Raw genomic sequence first — 22,917 nt, 5'->3', positions numbered from 1 at the left:
AAACGTTTAAGGGTGGATGAGAGCAGATGTAAAATCTAACCCAAGTTTTAATGTACTTGGAGCAATCGGCCGTTGTGCTAACTCTGCTACAAGAGAGTAATTATCTTTTTCAAACCTCTTTCTCCAACAGTTAAGAGACCCTGCTCAGTGCCCTCCCAGAACTGCCATTCCAAAGTAGCTTAACGTCACTCCCTCTTATCAGGGAACCGAGGGAACCGCAAGGCTTCACCTACATATGGTTTTACAGGATGCAAAATATCAGTGTACTTGTGCATGTGATCTTGCAAAACATCTGCCTGTGTGTGTGACAGAGATCTTGCAAAATATCTGCCCTTGTGTGCCCATACACCAGGCCAGGCTCGGGTGGCGCTGTGGTCTAAACCACTGAGCCTCTTGAGTTTGCCAATCAGAAGGTCAGCAGTTCAAATCCCTGCGATGGAGTGAGCTCCTGTTGCTCTGTCACAGCTCCTGCCAACTTAGCAGTTCAAAAGCATGCCAGTACAAGCAGATAAATAGGTACCACTGCGGTGGGAAGGTAAACGGTGTTTCTATGCACTCTGGCACACATCACGGTCCTCCATGCGCCAGTAGCGGTTTAGTTATGCTGGCCACATGACCTGGAAAGCTGTCTGCAGACAAATGCTAGCTCCCTCAACCTGAAAGCGAGATGAGCACCGCAGCCCCATAGCTGGATTTGGACTTAACCATCCAGGGGTCCTTTACCTTTTACCTTACACAGGGCCAGATATTTTCCAAGATCTATCTCTGTCTCTCTCTCATACAAACATGGGCAGATATTTTGGAAGATGTGTGCACACACATTAAAACCTTCCTGTTCAAACCTAGAAGACAGTTTCTAGCAAGGTTTGGGAAAGATCTGAATGCCCACCGCATGCATTCTGAGGCTGTCCCTTTCAGGGCACCAAAAGTGAGTCCAATGTGCTAATTCCAGGAGCTGGGGCGAAGGGGAGAGAGGTTCAAGGGGGCACATTTGGGCCTCAAGCCCGAGGTTCCTACCCCTGATTTAAAATCCCTAGATGGACAGCAAGCTGTGTGTTTTAATAATGACAGAACAGGCAAAAAGTTAATTGTTCATACAGGCACAAGTCAGGGAAAACGATATACTTTCCCATGGTGGCGTGGCCAAAGGCAATATGGGCAGAGCAAGAAATGTAATTTTTACCGTTGCATAATAAGGGAGTTCAATTATCATCATCAAAAATTATTATTTATGTCGCCCACCTGATAAGGTTACCCCAGCTACTCTGGGCAGCAGCTTCCAATAAATTAAAACACTCTGTTTGTTCCAACCTGCACTGGCACCGCAGGGAGAAGGTCAGGATGATGATGCTGGTAATGATGATATAAAATGAAAATGAATAGTTGAACAGTTGGATTATTTATAGGTAGGTAGCCGTGTTGGTCTGCTGCAGTTGAAACAAAATTTTAAAAAATCCTTCTAGTAGCAACTTAGAGACCAACTAAGTTTGAGCTTTTGTGTGCATGCACACTTCTTCAGATACACTGAAACAGAAGTCACCAGACCCTTATATATAGTGAGAGGGTGGGGAGGGGTATTACTCAGAAGGGTGGTGGGAATGGGTGATTGAATGATCGGGGTGGGAAACCTGTTGACGACTGTTAACAACTGCAATTGGTCTTACAGGAAAAAGCAAGGGGTGAGATGGCTAAAAATAGCTTTATCATGTATAATGAGATAAGAATCCAATGTCTCTGTTCGGACCAGGTCTCTCCATGGTTTTAAGTTTGGTAATAGCTTGCAATTCAGCAACTTCTCTTTCCAGTCTGTTTCTGAAATTCTTTTGTAATAAGAAAGCTACTTTGAGATCTTGCATAGAATGTCCTGGGAGACTGAAGTGTTCTCCTACTGGTTTCTCTGCCTTGTGATTCCTGATGTCAGATTTATGTCCATTTATCCTTTGGCGTAGGGTTTGGCCTGTGTGTCCAATATAGAGAGCCGAAGGGCACTGTTGGCATTTGATGGATTATTGGCCTGATCCAGCAGCTTCTTATTTCCTGAATAGAAAGGATGTCTGAGAGGGCCTCCTGTTAAAAAAATTATACAAAATAGCCGCTAGAGGGCTCTTTTCGTATTTTCTCCTTTCCTAAAATCCAGAGGCGTTTTGTGCTGCTTCTGAAATTGCCTCTCTGTGTTGTGAAATGCAACACCAAGAGGGGCTGGGCTTCCCATGAAGATGCTGCATCCGGTGAGAGAAATACAGGGAGGGAGAGGGAAGAGGGGAATTTTTTTCCAGCGGGGAAATGCATGGAAGATCAGGCAGGGAGAGCTCAGAGTCTCTTTGATCTTGCAGATTTCAGGAGGGTTGGGGAGCATCAAGAGGCCACGATGGGAGATTTAAATTATTAGATGCTCTTGCTGATCTGGTTTTGACGCAGAAATGCCTCAGTGGATCCCCTCTGACCTAAAACCCCAGAACGTCGTGACACCTTCCAGACAATGTGAGCATTCTCCGCCTCCAATCCGTTACAGCTACCGAGCGGAGAAACACTTTGCACAAGCTCAGAGGCGCCCTTGGTGTCGTTCATCAAGGCACGCCTTCCAGGGCTGAGCAGGGGGAAACTTGAAAGCAGTTGCCAGGGAGCTCACCCCCTGAAAGCCTCTATCAAATTTAAGGCATTGTCCAGAGAATTTGTGCCTGGGGGATATAGGAAGCCCTGAACACATATTTTTCAGATGTCCCTTTTACAAAGAGGCAGTAGAGAAACCATTGACCCCCTGCTGGTGAGGCTTGCTGACCTCCCGGTAAAGCAAAAAGTCGATCTTCTCCTGTTAGGCAAAGACCACAAGACGACCCAAATTGTCGCCAGATTCTGCGCACAGATCTGTAGGCGCAGACCATCCCCTGATTCAATCTAGTTTGTTAAGAAAATTCCCAAACCCGGATCTACGGGTGACTTTGGGTCATTTCTCTAAGGTAGCCTGTTTTAAAGTTTTTATGTGTTTATATGCCTACCATACTTTTAAACTTAAAATCCATTGTTGTATATTGTTTTAAATGTTCGTTTTGCTATTGGGATTGTAGTTCCATTTGTGCTTCTCAAGCTGGTCTCTGACTGCAATAAATTTCATGTCATGTCAAGGCTTGGTCTGTTTTGGGAAGGCTGTGGATCTGTGGCAGAGAACCTGCTTTGCATGCAGAAGGTTCCAGGTTCAGTCCCTGTGATTTCATGTTCCTCTGTCGCTCCCAATACCATATACTTCTGTTTCTCCTCTGCTCAGAAAATGCACGTCTATCTCTGCCCCTTCTGAATTCGCCAGCTGCTTCTCTTTGCTGCAGATCCGGGTTGTCCACCTTAATTGACTCTGGAACCCCAACCCTGGAAGGAGAATGACTGACACAGAGGAAACACAGGTAGGGACCTGCCAAACTCCTCCTCTTTCCTTCCCAGGAGGTGCCCCTTGGGACAGGTAGGGCAGAAGACCAGGAGCCCAACAGTAGGCGGCGCCAGAGAGCCAGTGACCAGCAGAGCCAACTTCATTCTAGTGGTTTGTCCCCATCTTCCTCCTCTCTGCTAGAGGGCAAAACAGAGGACCAGCCTCCCTTAGTTCCTAGGAGTACATCTGAGATTATAATTTATTATATTTGTCAGTCGCTTTTCTCACAGAGTGACTCAAAGCAGCTCACGTTAATTGTTATAAACAGTGCTTTTTTCTAAAAGAAATGTTTAGGGGTACAGTGGTACCTGGGTTAAGAACTTAATTTGTTCCGGAGGTTCGTTCTTAACCTGAAACTGTTTTTAACCTGAAGCACCACTTTAGCTAATGGGGCCTCCTGCTACCGCCGCACCGCTGGAGCACAATTTCTGTTCTCATCCTGAAGCAAAGTTCTTAACCCGAGGTACTATTTCTGGGTTAGCGGAGTCTGTAACCTGAAGCGTCTGTAACCTGAAGTGTCTGTAACCTGAGGTACCACTGTACTCTCATTTTGACTCAAGAAAATCACCATTTTATAGTTCAAATCGGGGGAAATAAATATAGTAAATGAACAAAAGTACAAAGATTCACAAAATGTTTAGGGGTATGCGTACCCCTGTGTCCTCCCCTCCCTGAAAAAAGCACTGGTTATAAACAAACAAAGAGTACAGCTCTAGTCTATAATTAAAAGGCAGACTCACTGATCATGCCTCACAAGAGGGGCCACAATGTCACCTTTCAATTTATTTATTTTATTGTATTCATATCCCACCTTTTTCTCCATGGAACTCAAGGTAGCTTGCGTGCTTCTCATATAATGCCCACAACGACCCTGTGAGGTAGGTTAGGCTGAGAGTGAGTGACTGGCCCACATGGGGTTTCGAACCCTGTTCTCCCAGGCTTTAGTGTGACACTCTAACCACTACTCTCTGGGTAAAGATAAAAGGTTTTGCTGGTGCTTAAAGGTAACTGAAGATGGCACCAAGCATACCTCCCTGGGAAGAACATACCACAGGCTGGGGGTGGGGGCTCACCCACAGCTGTCAACGTTTCCCCTTTTTTAAGGGAAATTCCCTTATTCCGAATAGGATTCCTCGCAAGAAAAGGGAAAAGCTGACAGCTATGGGCTCACCACTGAAAAGGCCTGTTCTTGCCACCCTCCAGACCTCTCATGGAAGAGAGCACAAGGAGAAGGTCAAAGGCCTGGAAACGATGCCTTATGAGGAACGGCTAAGGGAGCTGGGCATGTTTAGCCTGGAGAAGAGGAGGTTAAGGGGTGATATGATAGCCATGTTCAAATATATAAAAGGATGTCACATAACGGAGGGAGAAAGGTTGTTTTCTGCTGCTCCAGAGAAGCGGACACGGAGCAATGGTTCCAAACTACAAGAAAAAAGATTCCACCTAAACATTAGGAAGAACTTCCTGACAGTAAGAGCTGTTTGACAGTGGAATTTGCTGCCAAGGAGTGTGGTGGAGTCTCCTTCTTTGGAGGTCTTTAAGCAGAGGCTTCACAACCATATGTCAGGAGTGCTCTGATGGTGTTTCCTGCTTGGCAGGGGGTTGGACTCGATGGCCCTTGTGGTCTCTTCCAACTCTATGATTCTATGATTCTATGAAGGTCCTGAGATGGTGATCACAAATCTTTTCAACACACATCTAGAAACGTAATGTGTGAAAGCAACATGCTTGTGTATTGCAGCAGCACCAAACTTGCCTTTACACCCACCCAAACCCTGTGTGCTTAATTTCTGAAAATGAAAGATTGATTTGATTTTTCCATTCTGCTTTTTCCAGCAACAAATGTTGAGCTCAAAGCAGCTAATGATAATCACAAAGCACCAAAGAACAGCAAAACATTGCAATCTCTGTACTATTTCAATCGCGGCAGTTTTAAGGTTTCCAAACGTGCCTCCTTTCACCCCTTTTGTTACAGGATCATCTGGTTTTCCTGACAGGAGAGGGAGAGGTCAAAATTGAGGAAGAAAAGAGCAGCAAAGAGCTACAGGTATGCATCCGTTAGCCACCTGCTCAAGTGAGAAGGAAAGAAAGGAACTTCTTCACACAGTGCATCATTAATGTGTGGAACTCCCTGCCACATGGTGAGGTAACAGTTGCAGGCGTAAGGAGCTTTAGCAGCGGGTTCTGACAGTTTAGAGCTCTTTGTATGTTTTCATGACACAGCATATGAGGGAAAAGGGCTGTGAGGGAGGAGGAGAAACCAAGCTCCGCTAAAAGGTGTTTCACCAGCCATAAACCCTGCTGAGAAGTAAAAGCTAGAGTCTTTTCCCAGTGGACTATTTTAATCAGAGTGGTTTTAACGTTTCAAAAGGTGCCCGCTTTCATTCCTTTTGTTACAGGATCGCCTGGCAAGAGAAGGAGACATCAAAATCGAGGAGCAAAAGAGAAGCGAAGATCTGCTGGTAGGTATCTGTGAACCACCCACTAGAGTGGGAAAGAAAGAAATCATTAATGCATGGAACTCCCCGCCACATGATGGGGTGATGGTCACAGGCTTGAGTGGGTTTAAGAGTGGATAACACGAGTTCATGGGGACATAGGAAGCTGCCTTATAGTGAATCTGGCTATCTGTCATGGATGCTTTAGCTAAGATTCCTGCATTGGGGGGGGTTGGACTAGATGATCCTTGGGGTCCCTTCCAACTTTACAATTCTATGATTCTGTCAGTCAAACCAAATTGGTCCAGCTGCAGTGACTGGCAGCATTTCTCCAGGGCTCCAAGCAAGGAGTTCTTTCCCAGCCCTTTCTGGAGGTGCTGGGATTTGAACCCGGGACCTTCTGTGTGCAGAGCAGTTGCTCTGCTACTGAGCTACAGCCCTTTTGGCATAGGTGGGTAGCCCCACCCACCTGTCAAAATGTCCTGTGGAAGGCCAGGCTCTGAGCCACTGGCTGGATCCTGTTCCCCTACCCCTGTGCTAAAACATGGCTTATCAAACTGTTGTTTAAGCGTGGTTTGTTTCATCATCCGAAGCATGAATAAAAACCATTGGTTATAGTTTGCCTTAGTCACGCCTGTGAACTTGCAGTTCCCTGAAAACAACACACTTCCCCCAAAAGCCACTTTCCGAAACCTCAGAGCACTTTCAACAGCCCATCAGAATGCTATCCCACCTTGAGGTTCCTGCCAGCTGTTGAACAGATAATAATAATAATAATAATAATAATAATAATAATAAATAAAAGTAAAAGTAAAAAAGTAAAAGTAAAAGTAAAAGTAAAAGTAAAAGTAAAAGTAAAATTTTATTTATATCGGGTGGCGCTGTGGTCTAAACCACAGAGCCTAGGACTTGCCGATCAGAAGGTTGGTGGTTCGAATCCCCACGACGGGGTGAGCTCCCATTGTTCGGTCCCTGCTCCTGCCAACCTAGCATTTCGAAAGCATGTCAAAGTGCAAGTAGATAAATAGGTACCACTCTGGCGGGAAGGTAAACGGCATTTCTGTGCGCTGCTCTGGTTCGCCAGAAGTGGCTTAGTCATGCTGGCCACATGACCCGGAAGCTGTACGCCGGCTTCCTCGGCCAATAAAGCGAGATGAGCGCCGCAACCCCAGAGTCAGCCATGACTGGACCTAATGGTCAGGGGTCCCCTTACCTCCCCAGCCGAAGCCGGGGTCAGAGCAACTAACAACAATAAAAGTAACACAGCATTCTAAAATCAATTCATTCTAAAATCAATTCAAAATCAAATTAATGGCAACCATTGGGCTAGAGTTCTGTGAGGATTACCAAAGGAGGGGGTCAGACTGTGCCTTGGCCAAAGGCCTGGTGGAGCCGCTCTGTCTTGCAGGCCCTGTGGAAAGATGTCAAGTCCCACAGGGCCCTAGTCTCTTGTGGCAGAGCGTTCCACCAGATCGGGGCCACAGCCGAAAAAGCCCTGGCTCTGCTTGAGGCCAGCCTAACCTCTCTGTGGCCCGGGACCTCCAAGATGTTTTTGTTTGAAGACCATAAGGTCCTCCATGGGACATACCAGGAGAGGCGGTCCCGTAGGTACGAGGGTCCTTCCAGTGGCTCCAGCAGAAGCAGAGGCAGCTGCCTTGTAGTTCACTGGTCCACCCAGCTCAGTATTGTCTACATGCGCTGGCAGCAGCTCTGGTTGGCCACTGTGAGAACAGGATGCTGGACTACATGGGTCTTTGGCCTGATCCAGCATGCCTGGTCAACGCTCACAGACCTAGGGATTCTCTGATCTGTGGGATCTCCTCCTAAGCTCACCGTCCCCCTTTCTATCATCTTCTCTTCTGGCAGAGAGAGATCGAAGCAGAGAGGATGACGATTGTCAAGGAGTGGAAGGAGATGCACCAGGTTCTTGACGAACAGCAGCGGGTCCTGCTGAGCTGGCTAAAGAACGAGGTTCTCCGAGTCTCCAGGGAAACCTCCCTCCACAGTGAACCAGGAAGGAAAAAGGCACAGCAGCTGTTGCTGGTAGGAAGAGTGTTGCAAAAATAAGGTTGTAGTGAAAATAATGTTGAATTGCCCAACAATGCTCCTGCTGTTGATTAACAGCATACCTGAGGCCCAGTACAGTGGTACCTCAGGTTAAGAACTTATTTCATTCCTGAGGTCCCTTCTTAACATGAAACTGTTCTTAACCTGAAGCACCACTTTAGCTAATGGGGCCCCTGTTGCCGCCGCGCTACTGCCACGCGATTTCTGTTCTCATCCTGAAGCAATGTTCTTAACCCAAGGTAATATTTCTGGGTTAGCGGAGTCTGTAACCTGAAGTGTATGTAACCTGAAGTGTATGTAACTTGAGGTACCACTGTATACCTGAAGGAGTGTCTCCACCCCCATCGTTCAGCCCGGACACTGAGGTCGAGCACCAAGGGCCTTCTGGCAGTTCCCTCACTGTGAGAAGTGAGGTTACAGGGAACCAGGCAGAGGGGCTTCTCAGTGGTGGTGCCTGTCCAGTGGAACACTCTCCAATCAGATGTCAAGGAAATAAACAACTAACTGACTTTTAGAAGACATCTGAAGGCAGCACTGTTTAGGGAAGTTTTTAATGGTTGATGTTTTATCATGTTTTTAATATTCTGTTCGGAGCCACCCAGAGTGACTAGGGAAACCCAGCCAGATGGGTGTTGTTGTTGCTGCTGCTGCTGCTGTTGTTATGATTTTTAATTGATTATAGCAGAGTGAAGAAGTGGGTTCAGATCCTGACCTCCCCTAATGGGCCATTTCTGACAGGAGGACATAGTTCGCATGACACCAGGTGAAAAATTTTCTTTTGCCCATACCAGCCAGGCAGCGTAGGGTGTTCAAAGTCAGCTGTGCAATTATCTGTCCCAGACCTGGCGTCATGTAAGCAAAACAGCCTTGGAGGCAAAATTAGGACCCCTCTGACTGATGGTTGAATCTGCCATGAACATGCTGGCTGTAATATGCAGTGTTTTCTTCCTTTTTGTTTCTGATCAAGTTTTAGGCTGCATGCACACAATATCTTTAAAACACATTCAAAGCACATTTCTCCTCTCAGTGAATTCTGGGCAGTGCAGCTAGCCCCTCAGAGGGGTACAATTGCCAGGTACACTTAAACTACAGTACCTGTCATTCTTTGAGAGAAAGAATTGGCTTCCAATGGCTCTGCCTGTCATGCACAGCAGAACCAGAATCTTCTCTGGCAGCTCCATAAACTGTTCTTTTCATCTTTTCTTTATTGCAGGGTTTACACAGCACCGGCGGCAGGTGAGCTCTGAATTCAATTTTACTAGCTCCTCCTATTGGGCAGCAATCTTCTCTGAACTATGAGGTGCTGGGATCAGTAGGTGGGGGAGGAATTTGAGGGAGAGCCCACACTCGGCTTTTTTGAGGTTCTTATACTGGGGACAGCCAACATGATTTCATTCAGATGCTGTGGCACTCCAGCTCCCACCACCCCTGACCATTGACTGTGCTGATTGTGGGCTCATGGGAGTTGGAGTACAATGGCATCTTCCTGACTACCACCTGCCCTATAAATTGAAAGCTGTATCATCACACTTTAAGCAGTAATGGCTCCCCCTTCCCAAAGAATCCTGGGAATTCTAGAAGCTTCAATCTTTGTCAGTGTGAATCGTTTGGCCTGGATCCAACAGGGCAGTTCATTAATGTTTAGCCTTCTCTTCCTTCAACAGCAACATCTATTCTTTCTTTCTTTTTCACAGAGATGATACATTCTTCCCGAAACCACAGCAGGGTTTGGGGGAGCTGGAGCAGAAGCTGAGCGATTTCTCCCACAAAAGGGCTGCATTTTTGGAAACTCTGTTGGCGTTCAAAGGTGAAGAAGGGTTTTGATTTGGTTGCACCCTGGCATGTGTTCCCCCACCCCCACAGTAAAGTTGAGCTCAAAGCAGCTCATGAAAATAAGAAGGTTTTTCAAACCTAGCAAATGGCAATTTTCATCCATGTAATAGCATCTTTTTAAAAATGACATGTAAATACAGTGAAAAGAAACAGTTCACAGTTGTATGCAAACAAGACCCATTGGAATTAATGCAAAGGGCTAAGGCCCCTTCCGCACCATATATTTAAAGCTGTATCATACCACTTGAAGTAAGCATGGCTTTTCCCAAAGATGATGATGATGATGATGATGATGATGATGATAATTAATTTATTATTTATACCCCGCCCATCTGGCTGAGTTTCCCCAGCCACTCTGGGCGGCTACCAATCAAGTGTTATAAACAATACAGCATTAAATATTAAAAACTTCTCTAAACAGGGCTGCCTTCAAATGTCTTTTAAAGAGAAGATAGCTGCTTATTTCCTTCACATCTGATGGGAGGGCATTCCACAGGGCGGGCACCACTACCGAGAAGGCCCACTGTCTGGTTCCCTGTAATGTCACTTCTCGTAATGAGGGAACCCCCAGAAGGCCCTCTGCGCTAGATCTCAGATCCTTGGGAAGTGTAGTTTGCTAAGGGTTCTGAGAGTTGTTGGGGCACCCCTGTTTACCTCACAGAGTTACAACTCCCAGAGTTCTCTGGGAAGAGAAGATTGATTGTTCAATCACACCCTGAGAACTGTTGTCTGCTGTTTGTCTGTCACCATGCCACAGATGGCGAAGGGTGTGGAGAGGTTCTTCTCCTTTATGTCCTTCAGGGCAGTTATCCTCGACTGCTTTCAATACTGTTTGTGCCTGAAAAGGTTTTAAGACAGACCTACTGACCTGTTTCCAATCTGAGCGTGTTCCCTAATTTCCTGTTAAAATCTTGTGACTGTTTATACAGCACATGATCTGGTTTAAATTTTTTGTCCAGCTTTCGTTGCCCCCCCAAAACCCCACCAGCAAGTCTGAAGGGGTCCTGAGAGAGAAAGAAACTGCAAAATGGTGCAGGCTGTTAATTGTCTAATTTCTTTCCCTAGAAAATCTGCATCTGGAGTTGAAGAAGAATGGAGGTACATGCCCACTTTAACATACATAATTTTTTATATATGAATACTAGTTGCCCTCAGTTATATTTTACTGCCTGAAGGAAGGGATTATAGTATATAAGCACATTTATAGTTCAACATCTAAAATCTTGCAAAGTTTCATGAAGATAGGAACACAGGAAATTGCCTTATACGGAATCCAAACGTTAGTCCATCTAACTCAGTATTTTCGACACTGATTGGCAGTGGATTTCCCGGGTTTCAGACACTGAGTCCTGAAGTATAGGTGGGTTCCCATGAGGCAAGACACAGTGATCACAGCAAGAACCTTTGTTGAACTACATTATCGGATAACAGGGGCAAAGCAACTGCTTATATACATTTGTGAAGGCCTGGGCCACTCCCACTCCCAACGTGATTGGCTGTCTAAACTTCCAAGCTGCAAATCATGAATCAGAGTTTAAGGGCCAATGGCAGAGGCCCAAATCCAGAATTGTTCTGTGATTGGATATCATGTATCAAATCAGAACACAGGAGCTCAGAATCCTTAGTCCAGACTCAAGCTGAGGCAAACACAGACCACTGAATACATAACAAGTTTCTCTCAGTCCCTTGGGGACTGAAATTGGGACCTTGTGCATTCAAAGTAGTTGGTCTGCTTCTTAGCTACAGCCTTTTGCCATAATGATTTCAATCACACAATCAATCAGATTTTGCTGCATAACAGTATCCAACTTGCTTTTCTCTCTAGCAGGAGAAGGGCAGGTGAGCAAAATGGAGGATGAGAAACTTCCTGAATCGGAAGCAGCTTCTGAGGGTGAACATGGCTCAGAAAGAGAGCAGAGGAAGTGTCTGGACAAAGGGGAGGCGGAGAAATCTGTTCCCTGTGAAGAAAACAACTGTGACCTTGATGGGCACAAAATTGAGCCAAGAACGCAACAGGTCAAGAAGCAGAAGGTGTGTGGCTTATGCAGGAAGAGCTTCAGCCAGAGGTCAAACCTTATCACACACCAGAGAACCCACACGGGCAAGAAGCCGTACAAGTGCGCAGATTGCGGGAAGACCTTCCGCTTCCGCTCCAACCTCATTACGCATGAGAGGATCCACACAGGCGAGAAGCCCTTCAAGTGCCCACTTTGCAGGAAGGGCTTCAGCAGCCAGTCGGGCCTCTTCAGCCACAAAGGGACACATCAGGAAGAGAAGCCGTACAAGTGCGCCGAGTGCGGCAAGGGCTTCAGCAGGAGACCGGGCCTCATTGTTCACGAGAGAACCCACACAGGGGACAAGCCGTACAAGTGCCCCGACTGCGGGAGAAACTTCAGCCAGATTTCGGGCCTGATCGCGCACGAGCGGAGCCACACGAAGGAGAAGCCGTTCAGATGCGTGGTTTGCGACAGGTGCTTCAGCCATGCCTCTCACCTCGCTCTGCACGAGGTGACCCACATGGAGCAGAAGGCGTTTGAGTGCCTGAACTGCGGGGAAAGCTTTGGCCGGAAGCTGGACCTCACTGTGCACCGCCGGAACCACACGGGGGAGACATCGTACGAGTGCGCGTACTGCAGGAAGCGCTTCAGCCAGCGGCCAAGCCTGCGTGCCCACGAAAGGACCCACTTGAAGAAGCTCTACCCATGCGCTGAATGCGGGAAGAGCTTCCGGAGCAGCTCCAACCTCAAGTCCCACAAAAGGACCCACATCGGAGACAAGCCCTACAAGTGCTCAGCGTGTGGGAAAAGCTTCAAGTGGAGCTCCAACCTCATTGCCCACGAAAGGGCCCACACAGGAGCAAAGCCTTACAGGTGCTCAGACTGCGGGAAAAGCTTCAAAGGGAGCTCAGATCTTAGCAGACATCAGAGAATCCACACAGGAGAGAACTTGTGAGCAGCCCAATTATTAGGAAAATGTCTTTTAAATAAATAGTGGTTTTGCATAGCACTCTTTGTTCCCCGTTTGAGGGGGTTGTTGTTGTTGTTGTTGCTGCTGCTGCTGCTGCTGCTGCTGACAGGCATATGTGAGTGTTGGTGTATGTCATTATGGGATGCCATCATTATAAAATGGTGCTGTAGCTCTAGGTTCGAGCAAGAGGGCTGAAACTAAAAGTTTGGCTGATTATTTAAAATGGATTATGTGCTGACATTGACAATGTTGTCTTCAGAATTTTACATAGCAGGAGATAAGTATACGAATACAAACCAAGGTGCAGATTAAGTTTTGTTCCCACCCAGGGGACACAGTTTACACAAAGGGGAAAGTCGTTCCAAATTCCAAGTGGCATGTTAAATGCATTTGTTATATACAGAGAGAAGCGATTTAATTTATGCAATCTTGAAACATTGGAATAAAGGCATTTTTTCACAATTGTGCAGCATGAATGGATTGTTTCCTTTATTTGACAGCGTTTAATACGAAGAAGAGTTTGGATTTGATATCCCGCTTTATCACTACCCTACGGAGTCTCAAAGCGGCTCACATTCTCCTTTCCCTTCCTCCCCCACAACAAACACTCTGTGAGGCGAGTGGGGCTGAGAGACTTCAGAGAAGTGTGACTGGCCCAAGGTCACCCAGCAGCTGCATGTGGAGGAGCGGAGACGCGAACCCGGTTTCCCAGATTACAAGACTACTGCTCTTAACCACTACACCACACTGGCTAACGAAGTTACCAGGCAGCTCCAACTCTAGGGGCCCAGGCCGCCCCACCCCCCATATTGAGGGGGCCTGGTGCAACGTCAACACATGAAGCTGCATTGGCCTTGCAGAAGGGTAGACTGGGCGAAAGACTGTGTGTGACATTATGCACTGTGTGCCACCCCCTTTCCCCCAACCTTGGGGGCATCCCAGAGCCACTGGAAGTTAGCAAGCACAATTTGAACCTTCAGGCTTGAGGGTCGATGCTGCTTTGGTAGGCAGGTCTTGTTAAACTGTTTCCCTGCGTTCTATGGCAGCTCCAGGCAGGCTCTGCAAAAGAGGCTGAGCAGGAACTTGACAGCTGGGAGGCCGGGTTCTATCCTAGGAAGTGCAGGGAAGGAGTTGAGTGTCAGGCATTTATTTACATGCCCTGGAGTTGGCAAAATGGCAGGCGGGAGTCGAATAAAATTCTTATATCACTCGTAAGAATTAAGCTGCAGCGCTGCATTTGTGCAGGCTTGAACACTTGAGTGCAGAAACATTCCAAGCAAACACATACACAGAGATATCCAGGTTTCTAGTCCATAGGGCTGAGAGGGTTGGCTTGAAAGTAGGTTAATGAAATCTCCAGAGCCAGCAGACCTGAGCTCTGATCTTAAATTTTCAGTCACTCAGATCACATGTAAAGAGCAGCAATAAGATGGTGTGTGATGTGTATTCTAAACCTGTGCATGCTTACTCAGAAGTAAGCCCCAACTGTTAAGTTTGATACAACCCATTCCCACGTGATTTTTCCCTATCAGACTTATGGCTGCATGAATTGTTAACTATTTGCCTGGTCTGTCACAATTCAAGCAAGCAGCTTCTACTCTTTATTCTTCTTTTTAAAAGGTGGCAGCCAAGGTTGCCAACTGATAGAAAGGAAAGCATCTGGTCCCTGCTCTGGTGCCTTGAACCACAACATCTGCTCCTGAAAGCAGCCGCTGTAGCATGGCGCGTGAAGGGTTACGCTGATAGAGATCCGCAGGCGTGATGCCTAGATCAGCCAGGCCATTTGAGAAGCTGATGAAGCCACTTCCTGTCCCCACCTTGCCCTTTCCTTGGGGGAAACTGGGGGTTGCTGCTCTCAGCTTGCAGGGAGAGGTGAGCTAAAGGGGAATTTAGGAGGGAGGGGCCATTTGCAGAAAAGTTGGGAGAAACTGATAGAAAATCCCAGGAGACCGAGGGCGTCAGTGGCTGCAAAAAGGACATAGGAAGCTCCTTTGTACCAAGTTAGACCAACAAGTCTGGTAACTGCTTTCCAGGATTTGGGGAGAGGGGGGTAGGTAGGAAAATCTCTCTTGGATTGGGGAAGGGAATGCAAAAGTATGGAAGACGAAGTGTTCTATCCTGTAGTCAAAATCAGCCCTCTCATTGTTGAGATAAGTTTCAATATACTGTTGCATACTGTTGTTTAATGCATAGAGCACTATTCATGCTTTTTAAACCGCTGCATGGCATGCGGAGGGGAATTCAACAGGTGCGACCTTCTTAATTGCATCTCTAAGCGTGGGAAGCTCTGCCTGTTGAATTTCTTCCTGTCTGGAAATGTTGACTACATGGGGCGCTTTTCTGTTGCTGTTGTTGTTTTTCAGTTGGCAAACTCCTTGGCAGATCACAGCCGACTGCCGTTCAGACAAGGGCATCTTTGAGTAAATGCAGAGTGGCAGAAGAGACTTGTGGCAACCTCTGAAAGCTAACAACAGTGTACCCACGGGCAAAATGCAAAAAGTACTGCCTGTGACAATTGAAAAGTTTTAAGTATATGCAATTAAAGATGAAATGACACACTTAAATCTTCACAACAACTCTAATTGTTGATAATGCAGTTGTCGTAAGTATTGTTATTACCGTATTTTTCGCGCTATAGGACGCACTTTTTCCCCTCCAAAAATGAAGGGGAAATCTGTGTGCGTCCTATGGGGCGAATGCAGGCTTTCGCTGAAGCTTGGAGAGCGAGAGGGGTCGGTGCACACCGACCCCTCTCGCTCTCCAGGCTTCAGGAAGCTATCAGCAAGCCTGGGGAGCCCGCGGGAGTTCCCGCAGGGCTGTCTAGGCTGTGGATAGCAGCCTGCTTCCCGGAACGCGGGGTGCGCTGAAAGCAGAGCACCCGGCACTTCGGGAACACATCCCGCAGGGCTCCCTAGGCTGCCAATAGCAGCCTCCTGCACAGAGCACGGGACGTGCTGAAGCAGGGTGCCCCGCGCTTCGGGCATACATCGGGCAGCCCCACAAACTCGGGGGACAGCGGGGAGGCGCTGCGCCGCCATCCCGCTGTTCCCCGACCTGGTTTGGAGGCTGCCGCTGGGGAGAAGTGCGCTTCTCCCCAGTGCCAGCCCCACAAGCTCGGGGGACAGTGGGGAGGCGCAGCGCCGCCATCCTGCTGTTCCCCGACCTGGTTTGGATTCCCTGACCTGGTTTTTTTTGGGGGGGAATAAAGGGGGGAATCCTTTATTTCCCCCCCAAAAAACTAGGTGTGTCCTATGGGCCGGTGCATCCTATGGCACGAAAAATACGGTAACTTTGGAAGTGGGACAGAAAACCACTGGGTTGTTGCTAGCTAAGTCTACAAGTTCACTATATATTTAAAGCCGTATCGTCCCAGTTTAAACTGTCATGGCTTCCATCAAAGAATCCTGGGAATTGTAGTATAACTGCAAAGTGTTATACGTAGAGCTGCCTCTGAAGATGGTTTGAAAACTTCAGTTGGTGCAGAATGGAGCGGCCAGGTTGCTCACCAGAATCAGTTAGTTTCCGGGCCCAATTCAAAGGGCTGGTTTTGACCTATAAAGCCTTAAATGGCTCAGGACCGCAACACCTCAAGGACTGCCTCTTCCCATATGGACCTACCTGGACCCTTCATTATACACTTTTAGGTGCCAGGCCAAAACATTTCTTTTTAACCAGGCCTTTGGTTGACCTGATCAACATCCTATACCCTTTTAAAATGTGACTTTTTTGGTGGGGGGGGGGGTATTATTGGGTTATTTTTATTTTATATACTGTGATCTTTTTTGTGACCTGCCTTGAGACCTCCGGGTATAGGGTAGTATATAAATTCAAGAAATAAATAATAGTTTCTTAAGAGTGCTGAGAGTGGTTAGGAAAGTCCCCTTTCCAGAGTGCTTTAACAATCAACCCATCATCCCAGGGAGCTCTGTAAATTGGAGTTCTGTGAACGGAATAGGGGCCTCCTAACATCTCAGCACTATGAAAGAACTGCATTTCCCAAGATTCTTTGCAGGAAGCCATGGCTGTTTAAAGTGACATGATACTGCTTTAAATGTATAGTATAGATGTGGACTTAAGTTATATTCGGAGTAAATGTAAAAGGACCCCTGACCATTAGATCCAGTCGCGGACAACTGGCCGAGGGAGCCGGCGTACAGCTTCCGGGTCATGTGACCAGCAGGACTAAGCCGCTTCTGGCAAACCAGAGCAGTGCACGGAAACGCCGTCTATCTTCCTGCCGGAGCGATACCTATTTATCTACTTATACTTTGATGTGCTTTCGAACTGCTAGGTTGGCAGGAGCAGAGAGTGAGCAACGGGAGCTCACCCCATCGCGGGGATTCGAACTGCCGACCTTCTGATCAGCAAGTCCTAGACTCTGTGGTTTAACCCACAGCGCCACCCACGTCCCTTACTATATTCGGATTAGGCCTTTTGAAATGAATAAACCTAAGTTTGTCCTTTTGGGTAATGTCAGTGGGTCTACTCTTGAGTAGCACTAACGCCACTGACAGACTTGCGCTCTTTTTGTGTCCAGATCCTTGGTCTAATCTGTCGGTGCTTTACCTCGCTGAAGGAAATGGCCGAAGGGGAGAGGATAGCCAATCTGAAAACAGAGGAACAGGATCCAGCAGGCCCCAGGTTATGGGATGGCATGGAGGAAGGCACAAGCAAAGGCCCACCAGTTAAAAATTTGGTCAGCGGAGCCAAGTTGGTTTTGACGGAGGAAGCGTCACAGCAGGTTAAGCAGGAACCGAGCGAGGGTGTGCTCCAGCAATGCTGGGAAGGCCAATGGCAGGCCTTCCTGAAGGCTGTGCGGTCCCCTTGCTTGGGAGGGATCAACCTGCAGGTGCCCCCGCCTGCACCGAGGGAAGACATCAATGAATGTCAGGTCACTTCTGAGGGAGTGGCCAAAGCTGGCCAGCAGCCCCGAGGAGAAAGCAGCGATGAGATCCTGGACTCCTTCAGAGAACAGGTCAAAGTAGAGGTTCTGGACAAGGATCCCGTGGACTTGGAGGTGCGACGCCGGCATTTCAGGCAGTTCCGCTATGAGAAAGCCAAGGGCCCCCGAGAAGTCTTGAGCCGACTCCGGGAGCTTTGTCGCCGATGGCTGAAGCCGGAGAGACACACCAAGGAGCAGATCCTGGAGCTGGTGGTTCTGGAGCAGTTCCTGGCCGTCCTGCCCCAGGGAATACAGGGCCAAGTCAAGGAGCAGGACCCAGAGACCTGCACCCAGGTGGTGGCCCTCGTGGAGGACTTCCTGACGAGGCAGGAAGATGCCAGGAGCTGGGATCAGCAGGTAAGGTCTGTACACTGCCAACAGCATATTGAGAGCACCATGTTGGCTATCCCGGCTTAGATGTTTTATGTACAATCTAGCGGTAGACGCATTTTGTTAAATAAAAGTGGATCAACGGGACTCCCGTGGCTGTTTCAGGTGCTGAGGCCTTCTGGAGAAATGGCTGCGAATTCCTATGGGGCAAGCCGGGTTCCTCCCAACTTTTGGAAAGGGCAACTCTGCAGAGCGGCTCATCAGGTAGAGGACAAAACTGCAGACTTGACAGGTAAGGAATCGCTGTGCATGGAATATACTTGATGCTTTTCAACCCCTGGGGAATTTCCCCCTTCAGGAATTTCCTCGTCTCCCTTGTTTCTTAAGCCCAGCTCCTGCTGAGGTAGTCTGCCTGCATCAGTTCAGACCATGTGCCCGACAAAATAAAAAAAGAGGAAACGGCTTCCTTTTTAAAAATTTGTTTTTATTTAATTACAATATTTCTTTATTTATTAGATTCCATTTCTGAATCTGTTCCCCAAAAAATATTTACGCGATGTTACAGTAAAAGCATTAACCATTAAAACAGTTTAAAACAATTCCATACATATAAACAATTTTTAAGGCTACCGGGGGGGCAGGAATACCCCAAAACCTAAACGTAACATACCTCATAATTTAATTACTACTTCTGTTGTGCTCGTAAGTCACTTTAAGTCATTTTTATGAGTAAAACAATTAGTAAATATTCATAATAATAATAAATTCTATATTCACAATAGCTTTTAATAGTTTTATTGTATGATACAGCAGTATACAACTATTTTTTTATAAATAAAAAATAAAGTTATATTACATGTCTAATTAGAGACATTGTGGTTATCAGTGCTGTCCAGTAAACAACACTGTAATATATTAAGACAATACCTACTTATGTTCTAAACATTATTCTTTGAAAACATCATATTTAGATTATTCCTTTCTGATAATGTCTTAATTTATTTTACTGTGTTAAAGGTTTTTTTTCCATCTTGTCACAAAATTATCACGCCTCTGTTCCCTTCCCTGCCCCCGCCCTTAACTCTAATCTAATGAGTCAGTTTAGCTATTGTAGCTGTGTAAAAATGGACACAATATGAGAATTGCTCATTTGACCATTGTTTACTGCTGCAGGTGACAGGCAGGTGCATGAAAAGGAGGGGGTTGGCCTTGAAAAGGAACGTTCTGAGCAAGTGGAACCAAACGATGCAACCTTGAGAAGAGAAAAAGGTTTCAAGATGTACAGGAAGGGAATAACATTTGGGAGTCAGCAGGAAGCGGAAAGAGAACCAAAGAGAACTGTTTCCTGTCTGGAGGATAACGAGGATGGGGAAGAAAACAGGGACCAGCCTCATGACAGGCAAACAACCTGTCTGGATCCCAAGAGAAGCTTCAGGCCCACTCTTAACCATCAGAGAATCCCCACTGGAGAGAAACCCTATAAATGCTCTTTCTGTGGGAATAGCTTCACTCGGACGTGGGACCTTCTGGTACACACGAGGATCCACACCGGAGAGGCCCCATATAAGTGCTCCTACTGTGGGAAAAGCTTCAGCCGCGGTTCACTCTTCAGGGAACACGTGAGAACCCACACGGGTGAGAGGCCCTACAAGTGTTCGCACTGCGGGAAGAGCTTCAACCGGAAACGCTACCTTATCACTCACGAGAGAATCCACACGGGGGAGAACCCGCCTCTGTGCCTTTATTGTGGGAAAAGCTTCTCTCAGAGGACCAGCCTCATTGCCCACGAGCGGAGCCACACGGGGGAAATCCCGTACAAATGCAGTCACTGCGACAAAAGTTTCTCCCAGAAGTCCAAGCTCGTCATACATGAGAGAACCCACACGGGAGAGACTCCCTTCAAGTGCCCTGAGTGTGGGAAAAGCTTCAGCCAAAAGGGAAACCTTAGGACACACATGAGAATCCACACCGGAGAGAAGCCTTTCAAATGCCTGCTTTGCATGAAAAGCTTCTCTCAGAGGGCCAAACTCCTTGTACACGAAAAAATGCATTCCGAAGCATTTGGTACAACGGAGGGGACGACGTAGGTTTTGTAGGAGAATTGAGGTTAAGACAAATTTGTGAGAGGATAAACTGCATGACTCTGAACGCCAGTGGTTGGGGAATGATTTTGAGGAGCTTGCTTTGTCCTGCTTTTGGGCTTCTCATTGGGACATCTGCTTGGCCATTGTGAGGAACAAGATTCTCACGAAGATGGGCCTTTGCTCTGATCCTACAGGATTCTTCTTGAGTCTTTTTTGAGCTGGGAAACAAGAAACTTCCCCCATGTAAATCTCTCCTCCTCCTCCTGGGTGGCGATAAGTAGAGCACAGGCAACTCTGGGTGTTTGCTGAAGTACAGCTCCTATCATCCCTGGCCATTGGCTGTCCTGGGTGTTGCTGATGGGAGCTGGCATCCCAACAACCCGTGGAAGCTCCTTGCCCAATCTCCTTGACCCCCAGCCCCTGATCTGTTGAACCAAACTGGACTTGATGGGAGTATATTGTGCTCCAAGCTTGGTTTGGTCAGAATCGAGTGTACACTTCCAGAGTTGACACTGGCTGCCCCAAAGCATCCTGGGAACTGTCATTTTAGGACGTTGACAGATTCCATGAACCGCCTCACAGAACTACCATGTCCATAGTTTTCTGCCAAGAGGGACTGAGTGTTTAAAATACTCAGGGGATTGTAGGTCTGCGAATGGGAGGGAGTACCCACACTACACAGTACGAAATTTTGCGGCAGGTGCCACATATTCACTCATTTTTTGCTTCCAGCCTGGCTTGTTTCTGGATTCAGAGCAGGGCTGAGAGCGACGCATGTCTAGTTTGGCCACTTATGGGTATAGTGGTGTGGTATGGCTTGTGGGTGTGAGGGGCTGGTAGTCCTCCAGACAATATTTGGACTTCCAGGGCTGGCTCGCCCGGGGTATTCTGCCACTGAGACAAAACAGCGGCACTGCTGCACCCTCAACGAGTCCTGCCCCACACATGTGCTGAGGGTGACACCTCCCTGTGTCCCCCACAGATGACACTGCCAACTCCAATGCTGCCATTCCCCTCCCCCACAAGACAAAGGGAAGAAAATGGAGACTGAAAAGGCTGCATCGGAGGGGGCACAATGGAGCAGGCCGCAACAGTGGCAGATCAGGAGAATGGTCCACTCCTCGTGGGCCTGGATCTGCCTCCCCACCCCTGAGCCTCCTATCCTGAGGCAACTGCCTCCCTCAGACTCATGGATGGGGCAGCCCTCCCATCTGCACAACAGGCATAACAAACACTGCTTTTCCCCAGTCCAGACACCTCAAACTAATAGCTTTTATTTCCATTAACCTGACCACTGGTATAGTGTAAGTCAAGGATGGGGAACCCCTGGCGCCCCAGATGTTGCTGGACTCCAGCTCCCATCCTCCTTGATCATTGGCCGTGGTGGCTGCAGGGGCTGATGGGAGTTGGAGTCCTAGCACCATCTGGGGGGCCAAAAGGTTCCGCAGACCCTGATCTAAAGTGATTTGAGCTCTGGAAATGTCAAAGTAAAGCTTCTGCTTCTTAGCGTTCTGCCTTAGTTCTCCACCCACGAGATTCAAGGAAGTTGAACGCAGAAAGATTCGGGGCATGTAAACGAAAGTACTTGGTCACACACCACTGGCAAGGGCCGTGTTACCTCATAAATTGGCACTCGGGTGGTGCAAAGCGAAGAGTTTAAAGCAAAGTTGTTCAACGAATCACATTCATCAAATAAATGTGAATAGAAAAAGAAATATTCTAAAGGGAGGAAAGACAATCTTTCTTCTGAGATTATTCATATATATGAGGCATTTCAGGAATGCCTCTTGAAAGATGGCTCTTCAATTTTTATATGCATGCATGGAACGTAATAAAAGCATTTATCTAAACTGGCCTTACTATTAGCTCAGCATTTCTTTTAAGCTTCCAGTCCTATAGACTTTTCTCCCCATTGCTGGCTTCTGCTTCTTAGGGAAAACCCAACGCTCCACCATCCAATGTTGTAATGTTGTCAGGTGATTGACACCTGCCAAAAGTCCTTTGCACAGCTCTTCCCAACATCCAGTTGGGTTCTGGGCAGAGGGGTAGAGCTGGGCGACGGAGCTTTGCAAAACCCATTTAGGTCATTCCCAGCTACCCACCCTTTTGCCTGCTCCATGGTCGACATCCGCTGTAGGACAGCTGGGTGGGGCTCCAAAGACCCGGCAGGCTAAGCAAGGAAACCTGGGCGGCTGGATTAGACCTGATGTCCAGATGTTCCCCAACCCATGGTTGCTGGATGCGTCCAAAATAATGCTCCAAACACAGAGTAGCGGAGGGGAAAATGCTGTATTTTTATCATGAAAACAAACCCCTTACCAATGGGATCAATGGAAATATTTAAAGCTCCCTGCTGGAGGTTACGTTTCCCAGTACGTTTCCGAGCACAATTCAAAGTGTTGGTGCTGACCTTTAAAGCCTTAAATGGCCTCGGTCCTGTATACCTGAAGGAGCGTCTCCACCCCCATCAGCCCGGACACTGAGATCCAGCACCGAGGGCCTTCTGGCGGTTCCCTCATTGCGAGAATTGAGGTTACGGGGAACCAAAGGGCCTTCTCAGTAGTGGCACCCACCCTGTGGAACGCCCTCCCTTCGGATGTGAAGGAAATAAGCAGCTATCTTTAAAAGACATCTGAAGGCAGCCCTGTTTAGGGAAGTTTTTAATATTTAATGCTGTACTGTTTTAACAATTGATTGGAAGCCGCCCAGAATGGCTGGGGAAACTCAGCCAGATGGGCGGGGTATAAATAAATAAATAATAATAATAATAATAATAATAATAATAATAATTTTGTGATTTGTGGCATGAATGAAGCACTGGTCAGATCTACCTTGGGG

The 22,917-nt window shown here is 47.4% G+C and overlaps 2 protein-coding genes across 11 annotated transcripts; both read left to right on the top strand.

Annotated features, from left to right (window-relative positions):
* Positions 1–1,915: 1,915 nt before the first annotated feature.
* On the top strand, positions 1,916–13,195 carry LOC309336830 (uncharacterized protein). Of its 9 annotated transcripts, none has more exons than XM_081853216.1 (9): positions 1,916–2,228; positions 3,321–3,395; positions 5,394–5,465; positions 5,818–5,880; positions 7,723–7,899; positions 9,137–9,159; positions 9,618–9,730; positions 10,822–10,854; positions 11,582–13,195. In XM_081853216.1, exons 2-9 carry the CDS (start codon positions 3,372–3,374, stop codon positions 12,706–12,708), a joined length of 1,632 nt encoding a protein of 543 aa, XP_081709342.1. In that variant the 5' UTR covers positions 1,916–2,228; positions 3,321–3,371; the 3' UTR covers positions 12,709–13,195. The 9 variants fall into 9 exon arrangements, with proteins under 9 accessions (XP_081709342.1, XP_081709341.1, XP_081709339.1 ...); XM_081853215.1 differs by having other exon boundaries at positions 1,917–2,228; positions 3,263–3,395; XM_081853213.1 differs by having other exon boundaries at positions 1,917–2,228; positions 2,817–3,395.
* Positions 13,196–14,360: 1,165 nt separating this feature from the next.
* On the top strand, positions 14,361–21,288 carry LOC309336719 (uncharacterized protein). 2 transcript variants are annotated; one of them, XM_081852936.1, is made up of 4 exons: positions 14,361–14,595; positions 17,261–18,022; positions 18,161–18,287; positions 19,169–21,288. In XM_081852936.1, exons 1-4 carry the CDS (start codon positions 14,485–14,487, stop codon positions 20,080–20,082), a joined length of 1,914 nt encoding a protein of 637 aa, XP_081709062.1. In that variant the 5' UTR covers positions 14,361–14,484; the 3' UTR covers positions 20,083–21,288. The 2 variants fall into 2 exon arrangements, with proteins under 2 accessions (XP_081709062.1, XP_081709063.1); XM_081852937.1 differs by lacking the exon at positions 14,361–14,595 and adding an exon at positions 14,602–14,741.
* The last annotated feature ends 1,629 nt before the right edge of the window (positions 21,289–22,917 follow it).

This window comes from Podarcis erhardii, assembly GCF_964252035.2.
Source record: "Podarcis erhardii genome assembly, chromosome: 2".
NCBI lineage: Eukaryota > Metazoa > Chordata > Lepidosauria > Squamata > Lacertidae > Podarcis > Podarcis erhardii.
This window is presented reverse-complemented; position numbering and strand designations above follow the sequence as displayed.

Bases quoted from the DNA above. Each gene is read 5' to 3' on its own strand.
- LOC309336830 (XM_081853216.1), top strand. From the start codon at position 3,372: ATGACTGACACAGAGGAAACACAG. The intron at 5,881-7,722 runs GTAGGTATCTGT...CTCTTCTGGCAG, and splicing joins AGAGAAGCGAAGATCTGCTG to AGAGAGATCGAAGCAGAGAG. The intron at 9,731-10,821 runs GTGAAGAAGGGT...TTCTTTCCCTAG, and splicing joins AACTCTGTTGGCGTTCAAAG to AAAATCTGCATCTGGAGTTG.
- LOC309336719 (XM_081852936.1), top strand. From the start codon at position 14,485: ATGCCTAGATCAGCCAGGCCATTTGAGAAGCTGATGAAGCCACTTCCT. The intron at 14,596-17,260 runs GTGAGCTAAAGG...TTTTGTGTCCAG, and splicing joins CTCTCAGCTTGCAGGGAGAG to ATCCTTGGTCTAATCTGTCG. The intron at 18,023-18,160 runs GTAAGGTCTGTA...TGGCTGTTTCAG, and splicing joins CCAGGAGCTGGGATCAGCAG to GTGCTGAGGCCTTCTGGAGA.